The sequence below is a fragment of the Haliotis asinina genome, chromosome 7, assembly GCF_037392515.1.
Source record: "Haliotis asinina isolate JCU_RB_2024 chromosome 7, JCU_Hal_asi_v2, whole genome shotgun sequence".
Taxonomy (NCBI): domain Eukaryota; kingdom Metazoa; phylum Mollusca; class Gastropoda; order Lepetellida; family Haliotidae; genus Haliotis; species Haliotis asinina.
The window spans coordinates 31715440-31742837 of record NC_090286.1 but is presented as its reverse complement, the minus strand read 5'-3'; the positions used below and the strand labels follow the sequence as shown (position 1 = coordinate 31742837).

At 38.4% G+C, this 27398-nt stretch overlaps 1 protein-coding gene across 2 annotated transcripts in view; it reads left to right on the top strand.

The window, feature by feature from the left end:
- The window catches only part of LOC137291044 (kinesin-like protein KIF2A), a 30545-nt gene extending 4158 nt beyond the window's left edge, over positions 1-26387 (top strand). Inside the window, exons 3-23 of one of the 2 annotated variants that reach the window (XM_067822313.1) lie at positions 93-173; positions 1210-1233; positions 7414-7471; positions 8532-8648; positions 9587-9734; positions 10482-10585; positions 12685-12847; positions 13509-13599; positions 13852-13918; positions 14483-14571; positions 17421-17563; positions 18219-18293; positions 18463-18509; positions 18757-18845; positions 19625-19735; positions 19972-20039; positions 20554-20680; positions 21332-21433; positions 21880-21952; positions 22148-22210; positions 22439-22604. In XM_067822313.1, coding sequence (XP_067678414.1) covers positions 93-173; positions 1210-1233; positions 7414-7471; positions 8532-8648; positions 9587-9734; positions 10482-10585; positions 12685-12847; positions 13509-13599; positions 13852-13918; positions 14483-14571; positions 17421-17563; positions 18219-18293; positions 18463-18509; positions 18757-18845; positions 19625-19735; positions 19972-20039; positions 20554-20680; positions 21332-21433; positions 21880-21952; positions 22148-22210; positions 22439-22521 — 1923 coding nt within the window. In that variant the 3' untranslated portion in view covers positions 22522-22604. Of the gene's footprint in view, positions 1-92; positions 174-1209; positions 1234-7413; positions 7472-8531; positions 8649-9586; positions 9735-10481; positions 10586-12684; positions 12848-13508; positions 13600-13851; positions 13919-14482; positions 14572-17420; positions 17564-18218; positions 18294-18462; positions 18510-18756; positions 18846-19624; positions 19736-19971; positions 20040-20553; positions 20681-21331; positions 21434-21879; positions 21953-22147; positions 22211-22438 lie in introns of both variants that reach the window. The other variant, XM_067822314.1, reaches the window with a different exon arrangement.
- Positions 26388-27398: the final 1011 nt, after the last annotated feature.

Genomic DNA, 27398 nt, shown 5'->3' with positions numbered 1-27398 from the left:
GATAAAGGCTAGAAGGGCCCCCACATTTTCTAGTTCTTATTAACATTGATACTGATAACACTGAAACTGATAAATTTATCGTGTGATTTCAGATTGAAGTTGAAGCAATCTTTGCCTTAAATCCGCATGTTGTCACCAGTGCGCCAAAGCCAAGGGAATCTCAGTCCGTGAAAGTAAGTTTGAATCACATCAAGATATGCATCATCCTCAATCATCTCTAGGATATACGTTCCAATAAATCTTCATTAGTTCCCTGAATGCATTTTCCGCTCAGCCTGATAGTGTTATTATTGCTAGCTTTGTATCCAGCCAGGTGTCTACGGTAAGAAGTTGTTTCAATCACTTTCATTATGACTCATTTTGGCTTCTTTTATTAGTGATTAAACTTATCAACACAATTGTTGCAGAGGTACTCTGAAAGGTATAGGAGTTCTTATATTTTTCAAATGTTCCAGACCTGTCAATGTGTATATTTTTTTTCCTTAATTCTGAGTCACACAGTGAGCAAACCTTTGTGGCTTGCAGCTGCTATCTTTGTACACACTAGCAAGTTTGGTTGTAGTGGCTTATCAGATTGGCTTCTTTACTAGTACAAGGTACTAACTAGTCAAGATCTATTGGAATGTATACCTAGAGATCATCAAGGATGTAGTAACTGATGTTCCTCCACTTCATGTCGAGCATTTTTAATAAGAACATTGAAATACTCAATTTTCATGTTTACATTGCAATGATTTTTGCCAGAATGAGGACATTTATGGCTTAAAACATATGGCCATGTTCATAAATATTCAATGTTGATAAAGATGTAACCATGGTAACCATGGCATAGCATGTCATTTTCCAAAGGGGATATTTGTTTGTTTGTTTAAGTTATGTTATAAGAGCTGATTGTGATATTTGTTTCTAATGTTTTTGAGGTAACAAAAGCAAAATACTTTGTAGTTTAGCAAATACATGTACTTCATGTTATTTTGTAGCTACATTCATGTAATGAGTTTCTTTCCCCCATAGTAGTGGTAGTGATTTTTCTGTATAATTATGAGGTTAAGTACTGTCATTACTATTGCACCAAATCTATGTGTAGGTCTTCATTTAAGAAAGACAGAAAATTAGGAATGTCCAAATATGGCTTGTTAGATAGCATTTATTTAAAACATGACTAAATCAATCCTCCCACATCTGAGCATTTTTTTTGTTTTGAAACAGAAAAACCTAAATTGTGGCACCTGGGTAAGACCATTTTTCATTTTCCTTTGAAAAAGAAAAACCTACCCATTCGCACCGTTTTCTCAAAAGTCTTTGCCTGAGTTTGGATAAGAGCTATTTATTCTCTACTCCATCTTGACCCTTCTAGTTGTTATTTTTGCAACATTTACCTTAACAACTATCCTTTGTGGTTAGTAATGCGCTGATAATCAATAATAGTTAATGAACGACACAAACCAATAATGACCTGTTATTGAGCATATTTCTCAAGAGGACTGGTCATACATATATCATAAAGTTGAAATTTCATGCTGTCTTTCCCAATGAAGGCATTCTGTTTTTTTGGTATGCACTGTCAATCTTTTGTTTCCTGTGGCACATCATGACTCATGATTTACAGTTTCACTTGATAAATTGTGTGTCATTCTATCCTGATGTTGGTGTGGATCTCTGCACACAATATAAATCACTGGTTTGCTTGATCCAGCTGTTGCTATGTTATGAACAAGGGCTTAATTACTTTGTTATGCAGACCTGTGAGAATCTGGATTAGTCTTTAGCAACCCATGTAACTGTATGTCATGAGAGGTGAACAACAGGATTGGGTTACTGGTAAGGCTCTCTGACTTGGTTGACATGTCATTGTATCCCAGTTGTGTAGATTGATGCTCATGCTGTTGTTCACTGGATTATTTATAGACCCCCACTGTATGACTGGAATATTGCTGAGTTTGGTGTTAAAACAAACAATCCAACCAACTCTGATAGATGGGGAAAATACTGTGATGTTGAAATGTTGCAATACTGTGATGTGGACATGTTGAAAATAGTGTGATAGATGTGGAAAATATTGTAAATGTGTATAAGAACATGCCTATCAAGTACAATTGCCAATAGCTACAAGGATTAATTTGACAGTAGTCCAGAGTTTGTTTCAGAAAGAAAGGGTTCACTTGGACTGGCCTCTCTGTTCTAGGTTCTGAAATGAACCCTGTTAGTGCTACAGTTAACATTAAAAGCATTGCTCTGCTTTGTAGTTTTATCCAAGTACATGGTGCTTTAACAAGTTGCGTCCCTGTCAAAAGCAAATTAGGTGCTGTCGTTAGTAGAGAAATTAACGATATGAGTTAGAAAATAAGGGGCTGGTCATGCTAATTAACATTTAGAAGTGTGAAATAAGTGGCTGATTATTAAAGAGAGTATTTGATAAAAAGCTGATTTTCAGTTAGAATCAAGGTCTGGGTCCACTTGCTCAAAGGGTTTTTCGCTGTTTGATGATCATAGCTTCCAACCTCTAACAAATGTTTAAGAAACTCATAATGAAGAAATGATGTGGAGCAAGTGGGCCCTGTAGAGGAATACTGGACCAAGTTACAAGGACAATAAAGACTTCGTGAACTATCAAAAATAATAGTGTTATTATATCTGGTAATGGTACAGTGTTTTCTACTTTGTTTGCTTTTTGACAGTCATACTTGTTTTACTAACTGAGTATGTATGATAAATGGAACAAGTGCAAAATAAGTGATGATAGACATAGTAAGTATTGAATGTATATGGCTGACCCTTGAGACAGAGAATTGCTGTATTTAATGTATTGTTCCCTTACTTATGACTGCATTTAGATAGAGGAGTAAAATAATGTCTTGGTCAAAGTAGACTAAGGGTCAGTCAGTTTCTGGTACGTATTGCATTGTCACAGATGTAGACATATGTAAATGAACAAGGAATCTGCTGGGAGTCCTGGTATCCCCATTCTCTTCACACAGAGGTTACTCCTGTCATATCTTCCTATGTAACATCTGTTCTAATACGGCCATATTTCCCAGTCACCGAGAAATCCCCTTGCGGCAAAAAATCACAATATGAATGATCGCCCTTGTTATTGTCCTATCAGAATGCACGATAAATAGACTTAGCTCCAATATGGCGCCCTCCCTGGAGTTGGTTCATCAACGTGCGAAGGAAAGATTCAGTATTTCCTGTTTAACTGAAAATCAGAAACTGGCAATGGAGAGTGCAGGGATCAACAATCGCCAGGATGTGTTTCAAGAAACAAAAACAGGTAGTGGCAAGTTTTCCCCGATGCATTCGGAAATTACAGAGATCTTACGAATGATCCCTCTTGAAACAATGTCTCTGATTGCACAACTAAATCTGAATGCCTTCAATCGCGAGTCTTGAACATTCGCATCATGAAAGGGCCATATTAGAACAGAGGTTACGTAGGAAGAGTCTCAGAGTTTGATAGGCCGTATTATGTCTAGTCACAGGCTCCAGTGAAATCTGCATTCAATATTATCTGCATTAAATGTGTGGATACTGCAAGTTCTCTTGATAAACAAGTTCTGATGTTTTGATTGAGGTTGGTACATGGTAGAAGATAATGTCTCCCAGTTGACGAGTTCAGATATATTATCAAACCTGTCATCATTCCCTGAGTGGTGACAATGGAGTGGTCTTTCTATCCAAATTCAAGGGTAAATTTTCAATCAGTATTATCAAGTAGAAAAGTTTAATGAACATTGTTGATAGACTAAGTTTAATGGTAACTGTGAAGTAAAAAGGTTTCATAACATACTTCAAGAAGAAAGGTTTAATGTAAATTGTAACTCCCAGGAAGACCCCGAAGAGGAACCTGACCAGGATCCAGATGATGAGGACGAGGATGAAGATGAACCTAGTACTAGTGAAAACAATAATGCTGAGCAGGATCCCCAGGCCCAGCAGGGGCTGCCCCCCACTGCTAGCTCCCGCCTTGCTCAGCCCAGTAAGATCTCGCGGCTGGGAGCCAAGGTAGCGTTGCCCTGCATCACGCCATCACACCTTGGTTGGCAGGTTCCACTTGTCTTTCACTGGCTCATGTCTGGGTAGTGCATGCCTCCGTGGATGTAGATACAGGACAGATGTGATAAACTCAAGCAGTAAATGAAATCAAGTCATATGCAACATCAGCATTACCTTTTCTTGGATGTTTCTGGTATAAATGTAATTGTGTTTTTAATTTACAGAATGGGGAAATAGATGAATATACTAGCTGCATTTGCCATATTAACTGTTCTAGTTCCTTCCATAAGGTGCGAAGACAAATGTCACACTCTGCGTTTCTGAATGAATGAAGAATTGGTTTTCTCATTTTTGAAAATGTGTGCATGAATTCTAAAAATATAAATTTAAAGGAAAACTTAATGAGTTTTGTTTGTTTCGTTGTTACATTTTTGAGCAGCAGAAAAACTGGCTGTGTGAGTATTTCTAGCTGTCTCTCAGTTCAACATTAAGGTTGAAGAAATTGTGGCCCAACACATATTCACTTTTAATACAAGTAAAGATTTTGAGTTGTTGGTTCAGCCAGAAGTATATTAAGTAGGAAATGTGGAATAATTGCGAGAAACGCTGTCATTGCGGCAATGCTGAATGTTGACTTGCTTGCCCCACAAAATAGGCCTGGAACAATTCACTTTGTGACAATAAAACTCTTGTGTTACGTATTATGTCTTTTATAATCATGTGTCTTTCCAAATGTTCTGGGCCTTAATTTTCGAAGCTGTCTTAGCACTAAGATAGTTGTAAGTTAATGTTAATGTTTGGCACTTATGACCATATTAAGACTGAGGGAGCTTGGAAAGTCTGGGCCCAGCATGATAAGAATGGCGTTTTATTTGGAATGGTGGTAAAATCTATCTCAGGTTTCTTGTGATACTCATGCCCTGTATCACGACTTTTATGCAAAGATATATATCATAATGAATTGTCACAGCCCTATTACCAAGTAAATCAATAAAATAATACTAATATCCCTTTGACATCCAAGACTGTTTTCCTAAAGACTGTGTTCCTGTTATCTACATCCAAGATGAATCTAGTCCAGTAGAAAGTGAATGAGGAATGGAGCTTTGCTGTTGGTGTCGGGGGAGTTTGTTCGTAGCAGCGGCCCATCACCCATTGCCCATCCTCCTGCTTGCCGAGACACTCCCCATCTCCAGTTCATCCCCTTTTGTTTAGTTGAGTTCATTTGTGGATGTGGTCTTGCATGGACTGTCTTCATCACATGTTCCAGCATCCTATTCATGTTCACTTGGCTGGATTGATTCATGACAAAACACTGGCATCGATAGGATTGATTTGTTTTGTCAGAAGGAATATTCCCTGATGCCTTTTATGATGGTTTTACTTACTTATATTGCAAGAAAAGGTATATACATTATGTTGCTATGATTTTTATTGATGGTTTTGAATTTCCTTTTTCTGACCTTAAAACAGGTTAGAACACGTACAGATTGATTATGATACCTTTCTTTTAGGCTGTACCAATAGTTAGTCTTCTTTTATTGATTTTTGTGGTAAGTATTCCAGTAGGAAAGCGTTAAATTGAAAGAATGATAATTAAGCTTGTTGAAAATCTTGTTAAGGCAACACAAGGTAAATATCTACAAATGTGATTATAGTCCTCTTACACTGGTTTTCTTTCATGCTGTACTAAATATTTTACATGCTTCTTTTGAAAAAAAATATTAATTTATACATGCATATTAGGTCTGGCTTTACAGGCTGGTTTGTAAGAAACAGTGCTTGTTAGTAAATTTTATAATTTGTTAGGTTTTTATTTGTAACTTCTTTTCATTTTATTGTTGTTTTTGTGATATATATTTGAGTAGAAGTTATACTGACAGTTTTTAATTTGTTAAGACATACTCATTGGTGAGCAGAACCCTGTATGAAGCGATCTTAGGTCCATGCCAATCATATATCAGTGTTAAGGTACTGGTGTCATGGTCCAGACTTCTAAGATCTCTTTGTGGATAGGGACCCTGATCTTTAAGTTATGATTTTCCATACTTTTATTGACTTACTTTGGCATCAAGATCACAGACACCACAAACACATGTTTCTATGTACATGGTTAGAGAAATAGTAACCCAAGCAACACAATCCATAAGCAACTTTGTTTTTGTGGTGTCTCATATATAACGACAAGGCTGCATGCGATGTTTATCATAAGGGCAACACCCGTCCCAAGACATAATGGAGTCAATAATTAATGTCTTTGGACAAGTTGTTTCAGTGAAACAATAACAAAGGTTGTGCTTGCATGAGCGTATTGATTGTTTCACCACCTTTTTGTTGTGTCGCCTTGAACCACAATACTATCATGAGTGACTTTAGGTGCAGCTTTAGGAACAGGGGTATGATGGATTTAAACATGTATAGTGGGATTAGATTGCACGGAATGATGGGGTCCAAACCGCAGTATGGGCAATGTGGTAAAGTCATATGTAGTTTGTGTAAAAGTTTATTTTGAAGCAGCATGCGTAGTTCCGTTGTGGTGCGTATTTTAAAATCCGTTTCCTTTTGATTTCACTTTCAGTGAGTGTATTGTTCATGAGTTTAAATCCATCCAGTTCTTTCATGTTGCTAAAGTTAATCTGTTGTGCAAGTATTATGAAAGAATTGGGTGTTCTTTAACTCTTGGGAATTATGATATAAATTTTATGTTGGTGTGTTGCTAGGCTTTGATTACAATCCTTATGTAATCGCATTTTGAAAAGTTTTCAAAGCCTTTTCATTGACTACTATATTTCAAATGCATATGCTGTTATTCAAAATTGTTGTGAAAATCCAAGTGATGGTTCTGATGTTAATGACTTTAATTGTCGTTTGGCCTGTTTGTGACAATTTGATAAATTTGAATGAAAAGGTAAATTTTTGCTAATGGAAATAGTTTTCAATTATTAGGATATGTGGAAAAGTATTCAGTGGCCGTGCTTGAACCACCACATTTTAATGTGTATGTGTTAAAGTGATATCAGAATGGACAAGTAAGATACACCTGCTCAGTTTGTGACTGAATTGTATGCCTTTTGTGTTCAACTCCAGCTATGCAGTGCAAACTGCACAGTTATTCTGTAGTCTGTCTCCATTCTGTCATCATAAATACATGTGACCCATCTGCCACCATAAACTTCTTCAACTGACATGACGCTGCAAATCAAGTGTGGATCAATACGTACTTAAGTTGTCTTCTAATGTACTATTGTAGCAGTAACATGGAACAGTTAGCATGCGTCCCAGTTGGCAAATTTTGGATTGTCTGTTCTAGACAGGGTGTATATCAAAATGGAATCAAGATATTTTATACAGAATAACTGAGGTTTTGCACACTTGAATTAGAATGATTTGTAATGTTTTATGTTCATGATTTTCCAGAGTAACAAATCCTTGGGTGGTACTGGCGACCGTGACAATGCAAGATCATCTAATAAAGGTGACATGTTAACATTGGCCTGACAAGGTTTTTTCTGAATGTGCTTTATGATAGGACATTACAAAAGTGTTTTTTAGATTCTGTGTTTATTCAGTTGGGGTGCTGAGGTAACCTTGTGGTTACAGTGTTGGCTTGTGACGCCGAAGACACGGGTTCGATTCCCCACATGGGTACAATGTGTGAAGCCCATATCTGGTGTCCCCCGCCATGATAGTGATGGACTATTGTTAAAAGTGGTGTAAAACCATACTCACTCACTTTATAGTCAGGCTTAAAACATAATGCTCACTCATGTGTGATATTGTGTGACAATGACTTTTGATTTATTGAGATTTCATGGCAGTGGTAAAATCTGATTTAATACTCTCAGTAGTCTGCTTGTTTTTATTAAAAGAAAACCTTTTTTTGTAGCAACAGACATTTTACTTTCATTATTAAACAATAGACTGTGTAAAAGGCGTACTTCAGACAAGTATCATAATTTTCAACATTTGTTTGTCTACTGAGTATTTTGTATTTTGTGGTTTCTTTATCAACAAAAAAAAGAAAATTCTTAGTGGACAACACTTAAATGAGGAATTGAAAATTGTATCAAAGGGAGAGAAGACGGTATTTGTCTTGTTAGGAGGATTAGGAGATAAATATCATGTGTTGGCCAATTTCCGAGTGTTATTGAGTATTTGAAGCACAGCACATGATGTTTATCGACATTGTAAACACAAAAGTAAACTAAAGGGTTTACTGTCTGCACTGGTTTACATCGAGTACGGGTACAGCAGTGAAGTGTCATCAGCTGGCCATTTCATCTGGTTCAGATGGTAGCATCTGGAGTTGCTCAAGTGTGATGTCACTTTGACTTTACGTCACAATGTGATTTGAAAGACATCACCACTATGGATGACTCAACAAAACAATTGTTTGCGATGTTTCTACGTGTCAATATGCAGTGAATAGTCTTGCAGTTTCTGGGAATCTAATACCATTTGATCATGTTGTTAAACCAATCAGATTACAGAACACAGTGACTTTTGGTTTACAATTTTTGTTGATGGCATTCCAGTGTCGTCTGCACGGTCTCGTCCCAGCTATGCAGCACGACCTGCAGCTGCCCAGAACGGGAAGGTTGACCACTCCATACCAGTGCAGGAGGGCAAGGATGACGGAAAGAAGCTTGGTGGTCAGTTACATGTGTTGTAGCCATCAGTGAACACTATACCTGCTGTCTGACTGGTCAGCTAACTTTGACAAACCTTCTGCATCAGTCACAACTTGCTTTGCTGATATTTTGTCAGAGCACTTTTGTTGCCTTTTGCAGTAGGGTTTCTAGGGCATTGGTGGACTACTTTTGGGAGACATGGCACCCTTACGTGTACCACAGTCGACTTGTTGTGGTTCATATCTGAAGACTGACCTGATTATGATCTTTGGTCTGTCTGTGCCATATCCCATTCAGTTGGTTCACCAGAGTGGTAAATGCTCATCTCCTGTATCACTTTCAAACCTTTTCTGTAGGATTTCCTTTGTTATGATTACAATTTTTTTAGATATTTTTATGATTCTATTTTTGAATTTATTTGGAGATCTTAACTGGAATCGTTGTTGACCCAATTACCTGACCCAACCCTACCCAGTATTGGTGACTTGTAGTGTAGCCATTGAGTTTGATCATTATTGTCACAAACTGATGTATCATGAGACTAGCAGTATGTCCAGTGCAGGGCTGGCAGTGGCAGGACTGGAGTATGTTTGTTAGTGTGGATCAATACGTACGTACTTAAGTTGTCTTCTACTGTACTATTGTAGCTGTAACATGGAACAGTTAGCATGCGTCCCAGTTGTTTACGTCAGTGGTCATGATGTCAAATTTTGGATTGTCTGTTCTAGACAGGGTGTATACCAAAATGGAATCAAGATATTTTATAGAGCCTATGACCAAGTATTGCTTGTAGTTGTAGTAAGTATTGTGTGTAAAATAATGGTTCTGTCTGTGACTACCATCTTTAGGATACTGGTAATTGGAAACACTGAACACTAAGGACAGTCATCAGCTTTTAGTCGTCAACAATCTTGCAAGTTCTACTCTGAACTTGTTTCAATCTGTGATGTTTTGTACAGGACGGCGAAAGTCAAACTGTGTGAAAGAGGTGGAAATGATACAGAAGCGGAGAGAAGACAGACGAGCAGCACAGCAGGCAATCAAGGAGGTCAACGAGAAGAACTATGACACTTCAGACCCAAACTGGGCTTTTAATGCAATGATCAAGTATGTACTAATCTGGGCCCCGTTTCACAAAACTCTCGTAAGCCTAAGATCTCGTAACTTCTCTCGCAGCATTCCCACTTCCTATGTTACAGTATAGGAGGCTACGAATGCTACGAGAAAAGTTACAAGATCTTAGGCTTACGAGAGTTTTGTGAAACGGGACCGAGTAAGGTGACATGAAGAGGTCCTCAGTATTCAGTGCCTTAATTTCACGTTTGTTACAGGATGCAAGTTGTTTCATATTTTCAATGTAGTCGACTCACACTGAAAAAATCCCAAACAAATGCCCATCATTTTGATGTTACATCCATATCCAGGGCCTTCCTAAATGAGTATTAAATTTTTCGTTTGCTTCAGGTTTTAGAATCTGTTTCATTCGAACTCTTGTTATCAGTTTGTTGAACAGTCTAAGTAATTGCAGGTAATTATGCATTATGCCCACATTTGTGACTTGATGGGAACAATTGTTGATGGTATGGATAATCACTTTCTATCACCTAACATAAGACTTAAAATATGATGTGAATTTGATTACCTGATCAGCCCAAATGTTATCTGTGGCCAATGGTACTCACTGTCGTGAAAAGACACAGAACACCCATATATACAAATTTAGAGGCCATTCCATTCACATGACATTCTTGTGGCACAACTGTGTGCTTCTGAGGTCTCAAACACTGAAGTTGATTTTTTGACAGAAATCATCAAGTTAGTAATTAATTTCCTTCTAATATCTTGCTCTTCCAGCAACTACAGAGGTAACCTTGAGTATCGACCAATCACATCTTCTGACCCCATTGAGAGCCACCAAATCAGTGTATGTGTCAGGAAGCGACCGCTAACGAAGAAAGGTATGTTAGATGTGAACAGATTTTGATTGGTTTCAACCAATTACACTAATTTACAGGTGTCTTTCTGATGTAGTGATCTTATTTGCAAACTGCACACAGTGTTAGCCATATTTGTGTGATGCTTCTAATATTGCTGCACACAACACCGTATCTAGTGGAACAGACATAAGAAGTGGGATGAATAAGCAGAAACATGTATCTTAATTCTTGCATATGAATAGTATCAACAAGGATTGCCTCAAGGGCAATACTGACGGTCTTCAGACTTCCTGCATACACCTACCGTGGCTGTCTTCACTTGAACAGTTTCTTTGTACGCCATCTGGACCATTACAGTGTTCTTTTTTAAAATTAACTTGGCCCTGATTCAACGCTGCTGACACACACACAATATTCCCAAATGCAGGAAAACAAAGAGGAAGGCACAGTCATATATACCAACTACTGGAAAGATTAGTTACTTATCCTGACATTTCAATCATCGATGCTCATGTTGATCACTGGATTGTCTGGTCCAGACTCGATCATTTACAGACCGCAGCCTTATATCTGGAATACTGCTGAGTGTGGCATAAAACAATATGCAAACTGCTGGAAAGATTAGAGCCTGACATTTCTAGAATGCTAATTGTCTTGATTGTAGACCTAAGAATAGCGGAGGTACGGCCTGTCAAAGGTTCCCAGTTGCGCAGATTGATGCTCATGCCGTTGATCACTGAATTTTCTGGTCCAGACTCGATCGTATACAGACTGCAGCCATATAGTTGGAATATTGCTGAGTGCTGTAAAACTCAGCTCACTCACTGTTACAGAATCGACTATTTCCTTAACGCTCATGTATTTCTATGAACGTTTAGTGCTAAGCCAGTGTAAAGCAGGTGAAGAGAAACTCGAGTTCTAATTAGACTGTGCCATAGCGGTGTTAAAAATAGCGGTGCAGGAACGTTTTCTTAAAACAAGCAATGTTCCTTATTTAATTATCTACAGTTTGGTACCTTAAACAATGAAATCATTGTGTTTTCGCAGAGTTATGACATTTTTATGAACCCAATGAAAATGCATCTTGGAAAAATTGACCAACGTTCAAAGGCGATAACTCCGAAACTATTGAAGATACTGACATGCCTTGAACAAGCTTAAGCTTTCCAGGGCATAAACTTTCTAATGGTGTATCAAACTCGATTGTGCTATTTGCCGTTCTGGAGAAGAAAATTTTCAAAGACAGGCACTGTCGGCGAAAGTGAGCAGAAATTTCTTTTTTTTCAAAATAGCAAAAAATCTGTCATGGCGGCCGATTACACTGTGTCTACATTGTGTGAAGATTTGGTCCATTTATCTCTTATAGTTTTTGAGGTATTCAGGGTGAAAGATTTTCACATTTTAGGTTATCTGCCCTTACCGGAAGCCGGAAGTCAGGGTTTTTTTCATTGTATCAATTTCAGCGTACAGGCTATCATCCCTGAAAGTTTCAATGAAATCGCCCCAGTGGTTAGGTCAGGAGAGTTGGTACAGAAAATCATACAAATTAAATGAAAAATAAGAATCAGATAATAACAATAGGTCTTCTAGACTTTCGTCTGAAAACCTAATAATTAAACGTCAAAGTTGAGATCAGAGTAATTCATAAAATCATTCCATGAGAGGGGTGTTAATAAGGAAGACAGCTGAAATCTGAAATTAACTGCTGAACAACTGATAGTGAGTGAGTTTAGTTTTATGCCGCACTCAGCAATATTCGAGCTATATGGCAGCCATCTGTAAATAATTGAGTCTGGACCATATAATCCAGTGATCACCAACATGAGCATCGATCTGTGCAGTAGGGAACCAATGACATATGTCAAGTAAGTCAGTGAGCCTTACCACCGGATCCTGTTAGTCACCTCTTATGACAAGCATCGTTGCCTTTTATGGCAAGCTGAAGGCCTGTTCTGCCCTGGGACCTTCATGGGTCTGATGCAAAACAAGGTACCAGACACATGTGCCCTACCAAAATAATGGAAGGTATCCACCTAACTGCATTCTTGCCACCAGTTGTGACAGTCCAGGTGTACTATGGGGTTTTGACCTCTAAAACTGTATTCCTTCATTCTCTGCAGAGACGGCGAGGAAGGAGGTTGATGTCGTCACCATTCCAAACAAGGAGAACACCATCGTCCATGAACCAAAGCTCAAGGTGGACCTCACCAAGTACCTGGAAAACCAGTCATTCCGATTTGACTACGCCTTCGATGATTCAGTCACCAACGAAATGGTCTACAGGTCTGTGAGAGATGAAAAGATCTACATAACACATGAGTCATAATGATAATGTCTGATAAAGCTGAGAAGTAATTGGATTGTGGCATAATGCATGATCTCTTTAATGTCTTGTTTTACAAACATTTATGGTCAGAATGCTAGGAAGAGAAAAGAAAAGTACTTGTGAAATCACCTTATACTCATCTATTGACAGTGGTGACACATTTCTGCATGGGTTACTAACAAAACTGAACATAATTAAAAAAAACATAGACTGATCATGTACCTTTGTGTATTGTGTATTTATATTAACACTTTTTATCACCATGGGAATGGAATTGTCATTGTAAATAGCGTCATTTTGCTTATGTGATAAAGAGATATATATTAAGAAATGTTGTTTAATGTTTACTGATTTCAAAATCTGTCAAAACATGATTAATTTTGCTTCTCCCTAGAGCATATGTGTAGGGAATTGGTCATATCAAGTTTCAGATTGTGAGAAATATTGGCTTAACAGTGAAATACGAAAGATGAATGTTTGTGAAAACATCCAAATTGACATTCTTATGGTGATTGCTGTCTTTTAACAATATTAGTAACCTGAGACCCCTGACCCTGGAATTTCCTCATGGAACTGACATGCCTGTTGTGAAGGCTGATGGAGTGGTTTTGTCTACAGGTACACAGCCAAGCCCCTGGTGGAGTGTATATTTGAAGGAGGGATGGCTACTTGTTTTGCATATGGGCAGACGGGCAGTGGAAAAACACATGTAGGTTATGGTCTACAAGCTGTTTAGAGAAGGTGTTGAAAATGTAATTTTGTTTTCCACAAAGCTGAAGAAGAGTTGTGATAACTGCATTAACTGGATGTCGAAAAAAGAAATATGTCATTGTGATTTTCTGTGTATTGGAAAGATAGAAATTATGTATCATCAGTATGAATATGCTCGTGTAATGTCAACTCAACATTTAAGCTTTTTTGTACACCATACTAAAGGGTTGATCTCATGGCTTGTTTACAGACAATGGGAGGAGATTTTTCTGCAAAAGGACAACAGGACTGCTCAAAAGGAATATATCTCTTAGCAGGTATGACCTGTATGACTAGAGTAAAGTTTATATAGTTGGAAAATAACTTTATGAATACTATAGAGGACTGATGCCATGTTGATTTGTTTGAAGATATCTTGTCAATTTTCTTGAATTAAATGCTATGCAGTTTTACACCTTTTAGAATACTTAGAGCTCTGGGAGATTCATGCCTGTGTACAAATTTGAAGCAAGGAAAATAATCATGCTGTGATCTAATTGGAAGCATCCTGGCATAGTTTGTCTGCTGCATTTCACTGGGCATATCTGTGGCTCTTTCTCATACCAAAACATATGATTTAGGGGTTTCTCTGCTACGTACCTGTGCCCTTGGCTTTCACCAACTTGGTGCATTTTCTGGGACAAGCAACACTTCAGTGTTTAATTGTTTATAGTCTCATTAAGCTTATGCACCATTGTATATAACTGCCGTACTTCAAAACAGTCTTAATCCCAACTCACATAAAGTTCACTTGAAATATGTGGCCACATGTATGGTGTGATACAAAGATGTCCTGCAGTTTATGTATTTGGTTGCATTTATGTCTTGTTACTTTATTTCAGCCAAAGACGTTTTCAAACTTATTCACTCCAAATTCAAGAAACTTGATCTGACTGTTGGAGCCAGCTTCTTTGAAATATACAGTGGGAAGGTAAGGGTTACCTGACTTGTGCTCAACATAATTGTATATGTATAAATGTATGTATTACTGAGATGTTGTATAAATCCAGGTGACATCTGTTTACCCCTGTCAAATATTTAGAGTCCATTCCACAAAGTTATTCCAGTGTTGTACCCGTTATCTGTTAGATTATGATAGATATGAATGTCCCAGCTCCAAGTGCTTTTGTTTGAACAAGGTGCTGACCATGTTTGCATACTAGGGTTCCATTTATCTAAGTAACTTTAGTGTTACTACAGTGGCAAGTTTATTAAACATGTATCCGTATGTTTGTCATTGCCTGCTTCACTGTACAGGTTTATAAATACCCTGCTTGGGAAGGAAGGTGATGGTGATAGATTACCTCCCGGACGAAGATTCCTTCAACTCATTCTTCATCTCAAAGATTGATACCATTCGAAAAGGACTTTTAGTCAAGGACGTTGATAGGTGTTTCAGTGAACCTCACTTCACAGGCGATCCAATAATGCAGTTTGCACCTTTCAGTCCAAAGGACATTGAATCAATTATCCGCTCTTCAAAGCCAACCACCTGCGACTCTGACGCCATACCAACGAAACTTCTGTTTCAGTATCTTGACCTGCTTCTGCCAAGCATTACCAAAATTGTCACCTCAGGTTTGGTGAGCAATGTATTTCCTAACAGATTTAAACATGCTGTAATAAAACCTTTGCTGAAAAAAACAGATCTTGACCCTCAGAATCTTCAGAACTTTTGACCTGTCTCAAATTTATCCTTTGTTTCCAAGATAATTCAGAAGGCTGTACATGTAAGGCTTAAAGACCATCTCTTCAAACATTATCTGTTGGATGAATTCCAATCGGCGTATTGGCAATACTATAGTACAGAGACTGCATTACTGCAAGTGACAAATGAGCTCCGTTGTGCTGTCGATGACGGTAGGATTGCTGCTCTAGTGTTGTTGGACCTGTCTGCGGCCTTTGACACAATTGACCACCATAGACTCCTGTCTAGGCTTAAAATACAGTACGGACTTGAAGGCCAAGCCCTTCAATGGGCATCATCTTATCTGTCCGACCGACAGCAATCTGTTGTCATTGTAGCGCGAGATCTAAAGGCGCTGAAATCACATGTGGTGTGCCACAGGGGTCAGTCCTTGGTCCGGTCCTGTTTGTATTGTGTACTGGATATGTCGGAATGATTACTAAAAGCCACACAGTTTCTCACCACACCTATGCTGATGACACTCAGCTCCTGAAAGCCTTCCATCTGTCAGATCTCTCCACATCTCATCACTGCTTAGCTAAATGTACACAGGACATCAAGTGCTGGATGACTACAAATATGCTTAAACTCAATGACACTAAAACAGAAGTAGTTCTCGTTGGTACAAAGCAACAACTCAACAAAGTCAAAACCGATTTCCTTAAAGTTGCAGATGCAGACATCAAGTTCTCTGATGTTGTTAAGGACTTGGGTGTCCACATTGACCCTTCCTTGACTCTGGATTCTCATGTTCATCATTTGAGCAGGATCTGCTACTTTCACCTGAAATCCATTGGTAACATCCGGCAATACCTAACAAATGCTGCAGCTGAAGCCCTTGTTCAAGCTCTTGTTACATCAAGGCTTGATTACTGCAACAGCATCCTTTCAGGCCTCAGTTCTACACTCCTCGAGAAACTTCAAAAGATACAAAACACTTCTGTCCCGCCATGTACTCACTCTTGTCCATGCTCAGTTTGACCTTTGTAAGGAAGTCACTGTTCACTGTGCTGAAAGATTTGCATTGACTACCAGTTAAGGCCAGAATTGAGTTCAAGATCCTCTGTTTGACATACAAGTGCTTCCATGGATTGGCTCCCTCCTACCTGTCTGAACTGCTACATCCGTATGTTCCCGCACGCAACTTGTGCTCAAACACTCAAGATCTACTGGTCATCCCACCCTACAAACTGAAATCCTTTGGCTACCAGTCATTCTCGTACTCTGCAGCTGTGCTTTGGAACTCTCTCCTTTGGGCCATTAAAAGCTCGAACACAATTGACATTTTTAAGTCCAGACTTAAAACTCATTTTTCACAGCATACTACTAATTATTTCAGCTGTAAATATTCCATTGTATATATTTTGTAGCGCTTTGAGCATGCCTTAGGGTGTAGAAGAGGCGCATTATAAGTATGCATTTATTATTATTGTTATTATTAATTGTGTGTTTGCTTTGTGGAATCAGAACCTTGACCGCGTCCCTCAATATAGTTTTAAAGCTGGTACTGTCATAAGTTTCGATGGAAGTACAGGTGTTGCGATTGTCTGTTTTCCAAGATCAGTTTTTAAGTCTGTTTCATTGGCATTCTAGGAGTGTTCCTAGTGTGTTGTAAGGTAAACATTAATGCAATTCTGTTCAGAATAGTGTCAATCCCAACTATTACCTTTACAGGGCCCGATTTAGTGTTATCTTACTTGCACTGGTGCAACCTAGTCATTTGTCTAAGTTGCAGCAGGTGCAAGTCAATTTTTGAGTAGGTCAACCACTGAATACAACATCTACATAATTCAATAGCATATTTCTTTCATTACATATCAAAATAAAAGCAGTGCAACTGGAATTTGGTAGGTGCAACTAGGTTTTCATTGGAGGTTGCACCTGGAGTAAGTAGGTAGATTTCTCTTAAGTTAAGTCCTGTAAATACCTTTGTGTCTTGCGCTAACTGTGTAGCAGATGTGACACAGTAACAGTACTTTTGTCTCGTGCAACTAACAGTACTTGTGTCTCAAGCTACTAACAGTACTTTTGTCTCATGCTACTAACAGTACATACATGGATTTGCTTCCTTATGTACATCCTGGTTGTTACAGGTGTTTGACCTTCTAAACAAGAAGTTAAAATTGCGAGTTCTAGAAGACCACAAACAGCAGGTGCAGGTGGTGGGCCTGAAAGAGGAGGTGGTCCAGAGTACAGAGGAGGTGCTTCAGCTCATCCAGCATGGGAACAATGTCAGGTGGGCCAGCCTTGGGATTGTACTTGAGGATCGGTACAGATGTCTGTGGGTGTAGGTGTCAAGGGTATTTGGCCAGTGATAGGGATGTTGGTGACAGGTATGTAGGGGTGGTTATGTAAGGACAGAGAGCGAAATAGTTTACAAGTTTTGCTAGCCAGTCGGGGTAGCTATGCCTGAAGGTTATAAGCCCAGAAACTAATTCACTAGTCCAAAATTTGTATGTAGACATGGGTTTTATCATTAAGTGGTCAATGTTGTGAACATTTTTATCAGGCCATAATCTTGCATTATTAAAAATGTGTTATAACTTAACAAGTCGGTGAGTGTGATGTATTTATAAAATGACCCATGAATTTCACTGATAGGTAATCAGGCAGTGACGTGAGATTTACTGGCCTGATTGGATTTTTACTAGCCACAGGCTTGTGGGCCAGTGGCTGTTTCACCCATTGTGTAAGGATAATGTTGACGTGGCCCTGAGAGGAGAGAGGGGTGTTGGTAGAAGAGACAGGGTGGGAGGGACTGATACTGGCAGAGAGGTTAGGGTGACTGATGATTGACATGGGCATACAGGAGAGTGGGGATGATTTTGTGAATTTGACATTTTGGACATTCACATCATCTTTTGCTCTGAACGTATTTCCTGATTTTACAGAACATCGGGTCAGACGTCTGCAAACCAGCACTCTTCTCGATCACATGCAGTTTTTCAGATTATTCTCAGGAAAAGGTAAGGCAACAATATTGATTTCTCTTTCTGAATGATGCAGTATTACTTCATAAGAAGGTTAAATAAATCCACTTGTATTGACTTACAACATGAAAAGGAGTCTTTTAGAAAGATACTTGTGTTAAATACTTGTGTGTAATTTGTGCTATATGCATTCTTCCTTTTTCAGGAATAACAACAAGTTATTCGGGAAGTTCTCATTGATAGATTTGGCAGGTGAGTAAAATATAGTAAAAATGTCAATGATAAGTAGACCCATAAGTCACCATGTTCACCACTCAACTGTATTAGACTCTAAGTGCTGCACCAACATTGACTCTCAATGTCTTTCATTGATTGTGTCACACACATACTCTCACTTGATCATACAGTTTGTATTTGTGAACACTGAGAATGGTTTTCAGGCTAAAAAAGATAAATCAGTAATCAGGAACTCATACTTATGTATTTCTGATGTGTTTAGGAAATGAACGAGGTGCTGACACGTCAAGTTCGGACAGGCAGACAAGAATGGAAGGCGCTGAAATTAACAAGAGTCTACTGGCACTAAAGGTAAGAGAGGGAAAAAATGTGTATGTCATTTACAATAATTTTACTCCGGAATACTATTCATTTGGTCATATTGAAACTGAATATATTATGCATGTTCTGGTATTATACAATCAGGTTTGAGCTTGAACAGATTCTCTAGTGTGATTAGTTTTGGGTGCCAGGGTTTAGAGTACAAAATGACTGAAAAATTACCGTTTGAAAGTCTCTTCTGTCTTTCAGCATGGGTTTATAGATATCAACTGATGCCATGTACTGCACTGGCCTGTAATTCTCATTGTATCCGTATCAGTGAATCATGACATCCATGTAGCTATACAAGCAGTTTACACCTATTGTCACCTTTTGGAGGGTAGGTGGACTTAACAGAAACAGTGCCAAAATCTGTTTCACACAGAATTATGTCAGTACGATGCCTTGATTTAGGATTTCACCAAACTGGAAAGTACCTGTAATTTTTAGCATTGCTCATTTTGATACTTGTTTTACTGTTGAATTCAGCATTTGAAATTAACTTTGGTCCTCAGGCTCCAAGCCAGCTGAAAACCACTTGGATGCACAGCTTTTGTTTTCTGCAGGTTTTTCATCCATTTTAACTAAGAGTACTATTTCCATATTAAAATATCAGGCCTTCACATTCTGATCAGGATCCATTATGGTTCTGGGTCCTGAGGGCCTGCAGCTTTTTAAGGTTAAGAGCCAACACTTGGATCATTGAACCCTACTAACTGCCACTGTCACATTTCATCATTAACATAACTGCATCTATGTTTGCGTTATAGGAATGCATCCGAGCACTGGGGAAGAAGGGGACTCACTTACCTTTCCGTGCAAGCAAGCTGACCCAAGTATTGCGAGATTCTTTTATAGGGGAGAAGTCAAGGACCTGCATGGTAGGTAACCTACAGGGTCTTGAATTGTCTAAAACTTCTAGCATGTATATGTTTCTCCCATATATCTTAATATAGACTTCCGACAGTACATGTGCACTGGGGGTTCTATCTCTTCAGACTGAAGGGAGAGTATTATAGCTGAAATCCTGTTCATACGAAGTTTCCACATGAATGTTTTTTTTTGTGATTACCTTTGAATGTAATGATTCATGGACTGAGTGTTAACTATATTTCAGATTGCTATGATCTCTCCAGGAATGTCATGTTGTGAACACACACTTAACACGCTTCGATATGCAGACAGGTAGGTTGTCATAGTTACGAACATTTACAGTAAATTCCAGTTAGTTCTGAGGCAAACACTTCTTGAAATTATTTGTGTTTTGAGAAGTAAAAAGTCATAAGAAATTTTCTTTTGAGTTATCTAGTTAGCTTGAGGACCCTGATCGTGGACTAATTGAATAGAATGTTGTTGTTCGCAGTGACCTCCCTTGAGTCATTTGCTAGTAGCATGTATGTTAATTCCACCTTTTGTCAGTTGTATGCTTAGAGATAAATATGTCCTCTGTTGTTAACTATGATGCATGTAAGTTCCTTTTGATTGTTATATACTAGACAACATACTGATGATAACTACAGCAGGAGCTCTGGCTTCTGGCTTCTGGCTGGTTATGCAAAGTGAATCAGCTGGTCGGGTTTGGCAATGCTTGACATCATATGGTGGTAGATTAGGTAACTGCTCACAATATCAACCACTAGGTCGTCTGGTCCAGTGCATAGTGCCTTCTTGTTGCTTTAATATTGCCCCTGTGTTTCAGAGTGAAGGAACTGGGCCCAGGGGGTCCAGTGGAGGGGAAACCTGCCGAGGTGGCGCAGTCTGACAACATGGCCATCGGCTCCATGTCGCCACAGAACAGTGACCTGGCTCTACTCAAGACTTCCAATGTAGGTTACATGTAATGTTTCATAGATACACTATTTTCACAAGACATGAACTAAAGACATTTGCAGGGTTTGCTAATACCTAACTCTGGTTATTACCTATATCTGTTGTCTTTTCATATCACAATGTCTTCTTCGTGAATTTCTGTGTTTAATACCTACATCGACAGTGATTCACCTCGGTTTGATTCGATTTTCGATACTGGATCCTTGATTCAATCATTTCTTAGTTGAATTCTTCCTGCAAGTAAAAACATCAGATTTCATTTAACTCTCAGAGAGGGCGTTTTTAACATGAAATCCATTGTCAACTTAGAGATGTCTAGTAACAACAATAAATATTATATAATTAGGCTGGTGTCAACCAATGCCTTATTTCAGGGCATGAAACTGCTTGCATTGGAGTCAAAATTACTTTCTGGTTTTGTGGAAATAATTTTAAATAGGTATTCAATTATTGAATCGAAATAGTGATAATGGTTCTTGAAAATTGAATCTAAGTTGTCAAATTCGAATTTGGATGTATGGAACCAAATCGTTGAAGCCGTAGTAATATCAGTGGTTTGATGTGATGATGCAGGAGTTATGTAAATATAAGAAAACAAGAGTTTCCTGAATGTCTTCCTGCACTGACTGTTTCTGTTCTGTCTACAGCAAGAGGAGGTGTCAGAAGAGCTGCTTAACTTCCACCAGGTTGTCAACAAGATGCAGGAACAGGAAGAAGAGGTGATAGATGAGCATCGCAATGTTGTAGAGGTAAGTAGAGTGTGAAAATGCTTAGACTGTCAAACCCCTGCCTCACTTTTGTTAAAATGAGCACAGAAGTATGAAGTTCATATATTTCAAGGCTAAGTACTTACAGTTTAAATGCATGTGTTTCGATATCAAGCCTGCGCTAGTGTGTTAAATTTTAAGTAGATGTGCTGTTGGCCTTTGGTTAACCTTGTGTTTTTCTAAATCTACAGGAATTGGGAGTGTAAAGACGTTTGTGACACAAAGTCATTGGGAACCTTGATGTTGGATGTGTAAAGTTTTACATTTATAATCACATGGATTATCTGAGTGTGGTGTCATTTGTCATGTTTTTGAAAGATATATTTACAATATTAAGGTGATTGTAAATTTAGTACACTGTCTCACCTGATATTTCTCAAATTTATCTTACAAGCACACCTTATAACCTCCTCAATGTCTTTTGACAGATGTCTATAAAGTGGCTGACTGAGGACAAGAAGCTGGTGAAGCTGACTGATGAAGTAGACTATGATGTGGAAGGTAGGACAGTAATGTCATCATCATCATCATCATCACTACCTTCATCTTCACCGGTGCTGTCATGCAACTTTCCTTGTGATCCTATGACATAATGGCCCCTTGTCAACTGTATCAACTGTAACTCACAAACATTGTTTCTGGAAGTGCCGTTTGATCCTGCTGTCATACAGTTAATAGTTCTTTTCTTCATTTCAGCATATGCCAAGCAACTTGACATGCTGTTAGCAAAGAAGATTCAAGCTCTCACTGACCTTAGAGGTTAGTTACACTTCATCGGTCTTCTTGTTTCCTTACTATCTCAGTACTAGACAGATGTAGTGATTATGCCTTCTATTCTAACAATGTTTTTATACAAGACGAACTGTAAGCTAAATACAGTACATATTTTATGGAAGTTTCGGGGCATCATGTGCAGTGCGGATTTGCCTCTGTGTTAAAGAGCCTTGACTTCTTTCATGTCACGATACAAATCCATCCTTTTTGCAGAAAAAGTGTCAACTTTCCGCCGAGAGATGCAAGAAGAGGAGAGTCTCAGTAAAAACATCAAGACCAAGAACAAGCGCAAGTAACCATCCATGCTGCTCCTCCACACCACTTCTTATGCATATGTTGGCATCAGCGGACCATGACAGTGATGTGTCTATATGTTGAAACCTATTTGGTGCAGACTGGAAGTACTTCCTCTCAGAGGCTGTCCAACCACAGGCGGCCTTTCTAATGTGAGACACTCACTGTGATAAAGGAAAAGCCACTATTGGTGACTATCTTGATGCAAGTGTTTATTGAGCCTGCTGAAGAAGATATGATCAACTTATTGTATGCTGTGATAATTTATTATTATTTCGTCCGTGTTTCTGCTGCTGGATGTAGGTTGGCACAGCTGTAGTTTGAAGTCTTGTTATGTATGTGTCGCCACGGTGTTGCATCTGGTGGGTGGGACTTTTGTGCATTTCATGCCATTTATGTACATTTCATACAGCTTGTGTATGTTTCACATGTCAGGTGTACATTTCACAAAGCATGCATTTGTTTCACATGTCATGTGTACATTTCATACAGCTTGTGTATGTTTCATATGTTAGGTGTACATTTCACAAAGCATGTGTTTGTTTCACATGTCATGTGTACATTTTGTACACCTTGTGTATGTTTCACATGCCAGGTGTACAATTTGCATGGATTGCGTATGATTCAGAGACCATTTGTACATTTCACATGACCTCACTTGTAACGTGAGTTATGGGTCTTGACTGTCTGACTTTTACTTTTAGGCCACCTCCATGACATGGTTGAAGAATATGTCAAAGCATTGTTTACCGTTCCTAGTCAGTGAGTTCTGGATGTTTAAATAATAGGCAATAAGCAGTTTGATCTTAATGGACATCAAATGAGACTGTGCTGTGAAGTTTGAAATATTTTGTGGTTTGTTTTAAATTTTATCCTTGCACCATGCATAATGTAAGGATTCATTGATGTAATTTGGGACTTGTTTTAACAATCTTATAGTTGGAAAATTAAAAAAATCTTGACAACACAAAGGACATTCCAAATTCACCCTTATATTGAATGAGATCTTCAATTCCACATGATGAACTTCTTAAGGTATCATGGAAAGTTTGGATACATGCATGAAGTGAGAGAAATCTGTTTTATATGCATAAACATGGGGGAAACGTTGTTTGTGGGATTATTTTAAGAGAATCATGTTTATGAAGAGGGTCCCACATTCAGGACCAAAGTCATCCAGATGCAACACTGTGAACATTCTGTTTAGCAGCAGTTACTGCCTCACAGATCCATACCCAGCTCAGTGAAAACATTGCCACTTGCCTTAATGCTTTAAGCCACTCGTTTACATGTGAGCTAGACAGTCCATACTTGTCACTCTCATAACAAACAGGTAGTGCTGATGTAAATGGGCATAGCTATTTTATTCATTGCCAGGAGATCACACAGTTTCATTTCTCTGGTGATGAACATTACGATTGTCTGAAAAGTTTTAAAATGAAATCTGAAGTTTTATTCAGATATATTTGCCTGTTTTAATGTGGAGAATTTGCGATGGACAACTTCCACCAGTCAAGCCTGTGGATTGCTGTGTCAAATAGATGTGCTTTGTAGAGAAGTCTGTACAGAACAATGTGTATTTATAGAATCTCCTATTAATCAAAGATAATCTATATTCTGTCTCCAACTGTCTATCCTTGGTTACTGTTGTCCAATCAGTCATAAAGCTTCTCTGTAACATACAAGTCCGGGTTTCCTTTCGTGACGCAACCTTATCTGTGGTTATTTTTTACTCCCATTCTTTAACATTGCACTAAGGTTACCTTTGTGACTTAAAATTCTAGTGCTTTGTGAAAAGAAGCACCGGACTTGGCTTTTATTGCTGTGTTCACTCATCATATGGGAAGGATTTTGTCATCCCTTCTTCATAAGAATTAGATTTCATTCTTTCATTCCAAAAGCTTGGCATTGTCATTCATTGACGTAAGGGCATTCTAAACCATGCCATACTTTGATTGCAAGAGATTGGCCTTGCCCTCATTTGATTGCAAGAGCTGGACCTTGTTCTTTGATTGCAAGAGCTGGGCCATGTTCTCCTTTGATTGCAAGAGATTGGCCTTGCCCTCATTTGATTGCAAGAGCTGGGCCATGTTCTCCTTTGATTGCAAGAGATTGGCCATGTTCTCCCCGAATTGTAAGATTGTCATAGATTGTCATTGGTGTATTCTCGTCAGAGATTGATTGGACATTTCAGTTCCTTGATTACATTTGGTAAACCTTGTTTCACTGTTGGACAAACCTTGTCACGCTTCATTATGTGTTCATTACATTAGATTGACACTGACACAGAGCTAATCTTTAATTTGTGTCCTGTGAACATTGCAAACACATCTCTCTGCTGGGGAGACCATGATAAGCACCACCTCAGTGTCTGGAATAGGACCTTTTTGAGACTTACTTTTCAGGAGAAAAATTCACCTGTTTTACCTGTTCCTTGATAATAGGTGGTCATACTCTTTCTTACGAAATCTGGCAACCTTCTGACGACTGTGCCTGTAAATTATATACGTTTCAATTTACGATTATTTGTATATGATTTTGCTACTCGTTATGTAACTACTGTACTCTGTAATATTAAAGAACATTTTCTTTATAAGAAAGATTACAGCAATACATTTAAATTGTCTAGATTGGAAATGTATGAAGTTGATCATATTGTATATTGTAGCTTGAGCATCTACCCATAATGGATGTTTCAGTTGGTTGTGCAGATGGTCTGAGTTTGAATCCCTATTGTGGAAACTTAGCTGAAGGATCGTTTCTGTATCTATGTGTCTGTAACCTCAGGATTGTGTATGATATACAAACGAAGACAGACCTATATAATTTCTTTATTGACATATGTGGGGCATCTGGGTAGCCGTCTTGTTAAAATGTTTGCTCCTCACACTCCGGACCCGGGTGTGAAGCCCATTTCTGGTGATGTTGCAAAATATTGCTAAAAGTATCATAAAACCTTACTCGTTATTCATCATAATGCTTAATATTTTTCTGTCTAAAGTGGCATGCAAGAGACAAAAATAACAATCACAAAAACCTCTGTGGATAGGTGTTGAAATATGAGCATTGTAATACTGTTTTAGTGCTTGGCAAATTCTTAAGAGGTGTAGATGAAACAAGAAATTATATTGGTATGGCTCAACTATTGCATGAACTGGATTCTCCTTTTCCTGTTTACCTTCCTGGGGCTCCTTTCACAAAGCAGCCTGTACAAAGGTTAACCTTACCTCCCATTCTTTAACTTTACAGTAAGGTTATCTTAGTGACTTACCTTAGCGCTTCATGAATGGGGCCCCTGATTGTTTGAACCTTTTATCACACGTGTGGAACTCTGTCAATACTTCCGTTCCTTTCTCTGAACATACCTGTATAGTCGAATACACACCTGTAAAATTGTACATACTGTATACCCATGAAGTAACTGCTCACGATTTGTGATGTTTGTTTTGACTGACCTCCAGGTCGATATATCTGCTTGGCTAGCTTCATTGTATAGGCACTGTGTACATGTGTAATTATGTATGAATGTAAGATATATATACATCCCTCCTGAAATAGATGACTACTTAACATGCCGTCGGATTGACATTACCCATGTTGACGGTTTGTAGCCATGTGTCTATGGGCAGATTTGCTGCATTGCTCTGTGAATAATGATTTTTCTATTGGTTTTGTGTTCTGTTACATTTATGTTTTGGCATTTTGTAATGTTGAACTTCTTGAAAGCTTTTGTCTGTGATGCCATCTCTAGCATTAAGGCTTCTGGTCATCTTAATCGAAAACAGCTTTATTAGTATTTAGCAGAGATCTATATATTGACATTTGAACTGATAGAAATTGACACAAATAAAATCATGGAGCTTCTTCATCACAGTCTGGCTTAGTATTTCATTTACCATGACGACGAAAGATACCAGTTTTCAATTCGAAATTCATTTCCTTAAAGGCTCTCTTTTGCAAGAACACATTTAATTGTCGAGCAAATAATTTCCGAGCTGTTAGAATAAGTTCACAGTTGTTTATGGCCAAAGATGATAAATTTATATCCTCTTAGTTCTGTTAGTCTTCATCAGTTTGCTAGACAATTCTAAATCCCTGTACAATGTTTTATAGTTTGCTCAACATGAATAGCTGCAACATTTATCTATTGTGAAGTATGGTGATACTTAGCTTGCAATAGAAATATTTATCTCAAATCACCAGTGTGTGAGTGTTTTAATAGGAGTGTTTATCCTAACTTACCAACCTTATTTTAGACCCAGATTTGCAGTGTGTCTTGGTGTTGGTACTTACCTCATGGTTTGTTGGGTTGGGAGAGAGAGACTGGTTGCACCACTTCGTACTTACGTAAGGGAGACTCATTTCAGACTTATTACCCTGTCAGCTGATTAAACTAAGATTATCAGAGACAACTTTAGTCAACACGAGCTGGGTGCCATTATACAAAGTGATCGTAGGGTGAAAATGATTGCTACTCCCATACCATACCATAGACTTACAACTGTCATGGGCGATGGGGTAGCCTAGTGGTTAAAGTGTTTGCTAGTCATGCCAAAGGTTGGATTCCCCACATGGATACAATATCAAGCCCATTTTCGGTGTCCACAGACATTGCAGGAATATTGCTAAAAACGGTGTTAAACTAAACTCAACACACTACAACTGTCCTGGTACTAAGGTTACTTTGTATGAATAGTCCCCTGTTGGTCAGATCCAAAGATAGTCAGAGTAATAAAATTGTCGTCGGCCTATGTTAAAATTTCTAGGGCTACGGATCATCTTAGAGCTGAGATACCATTGTACAATGTGGTCCTTAACTCCATGGCGTATACATTAGATTTGTGATGATTGTTTTAGAGATTTTCTGACAACACAAATT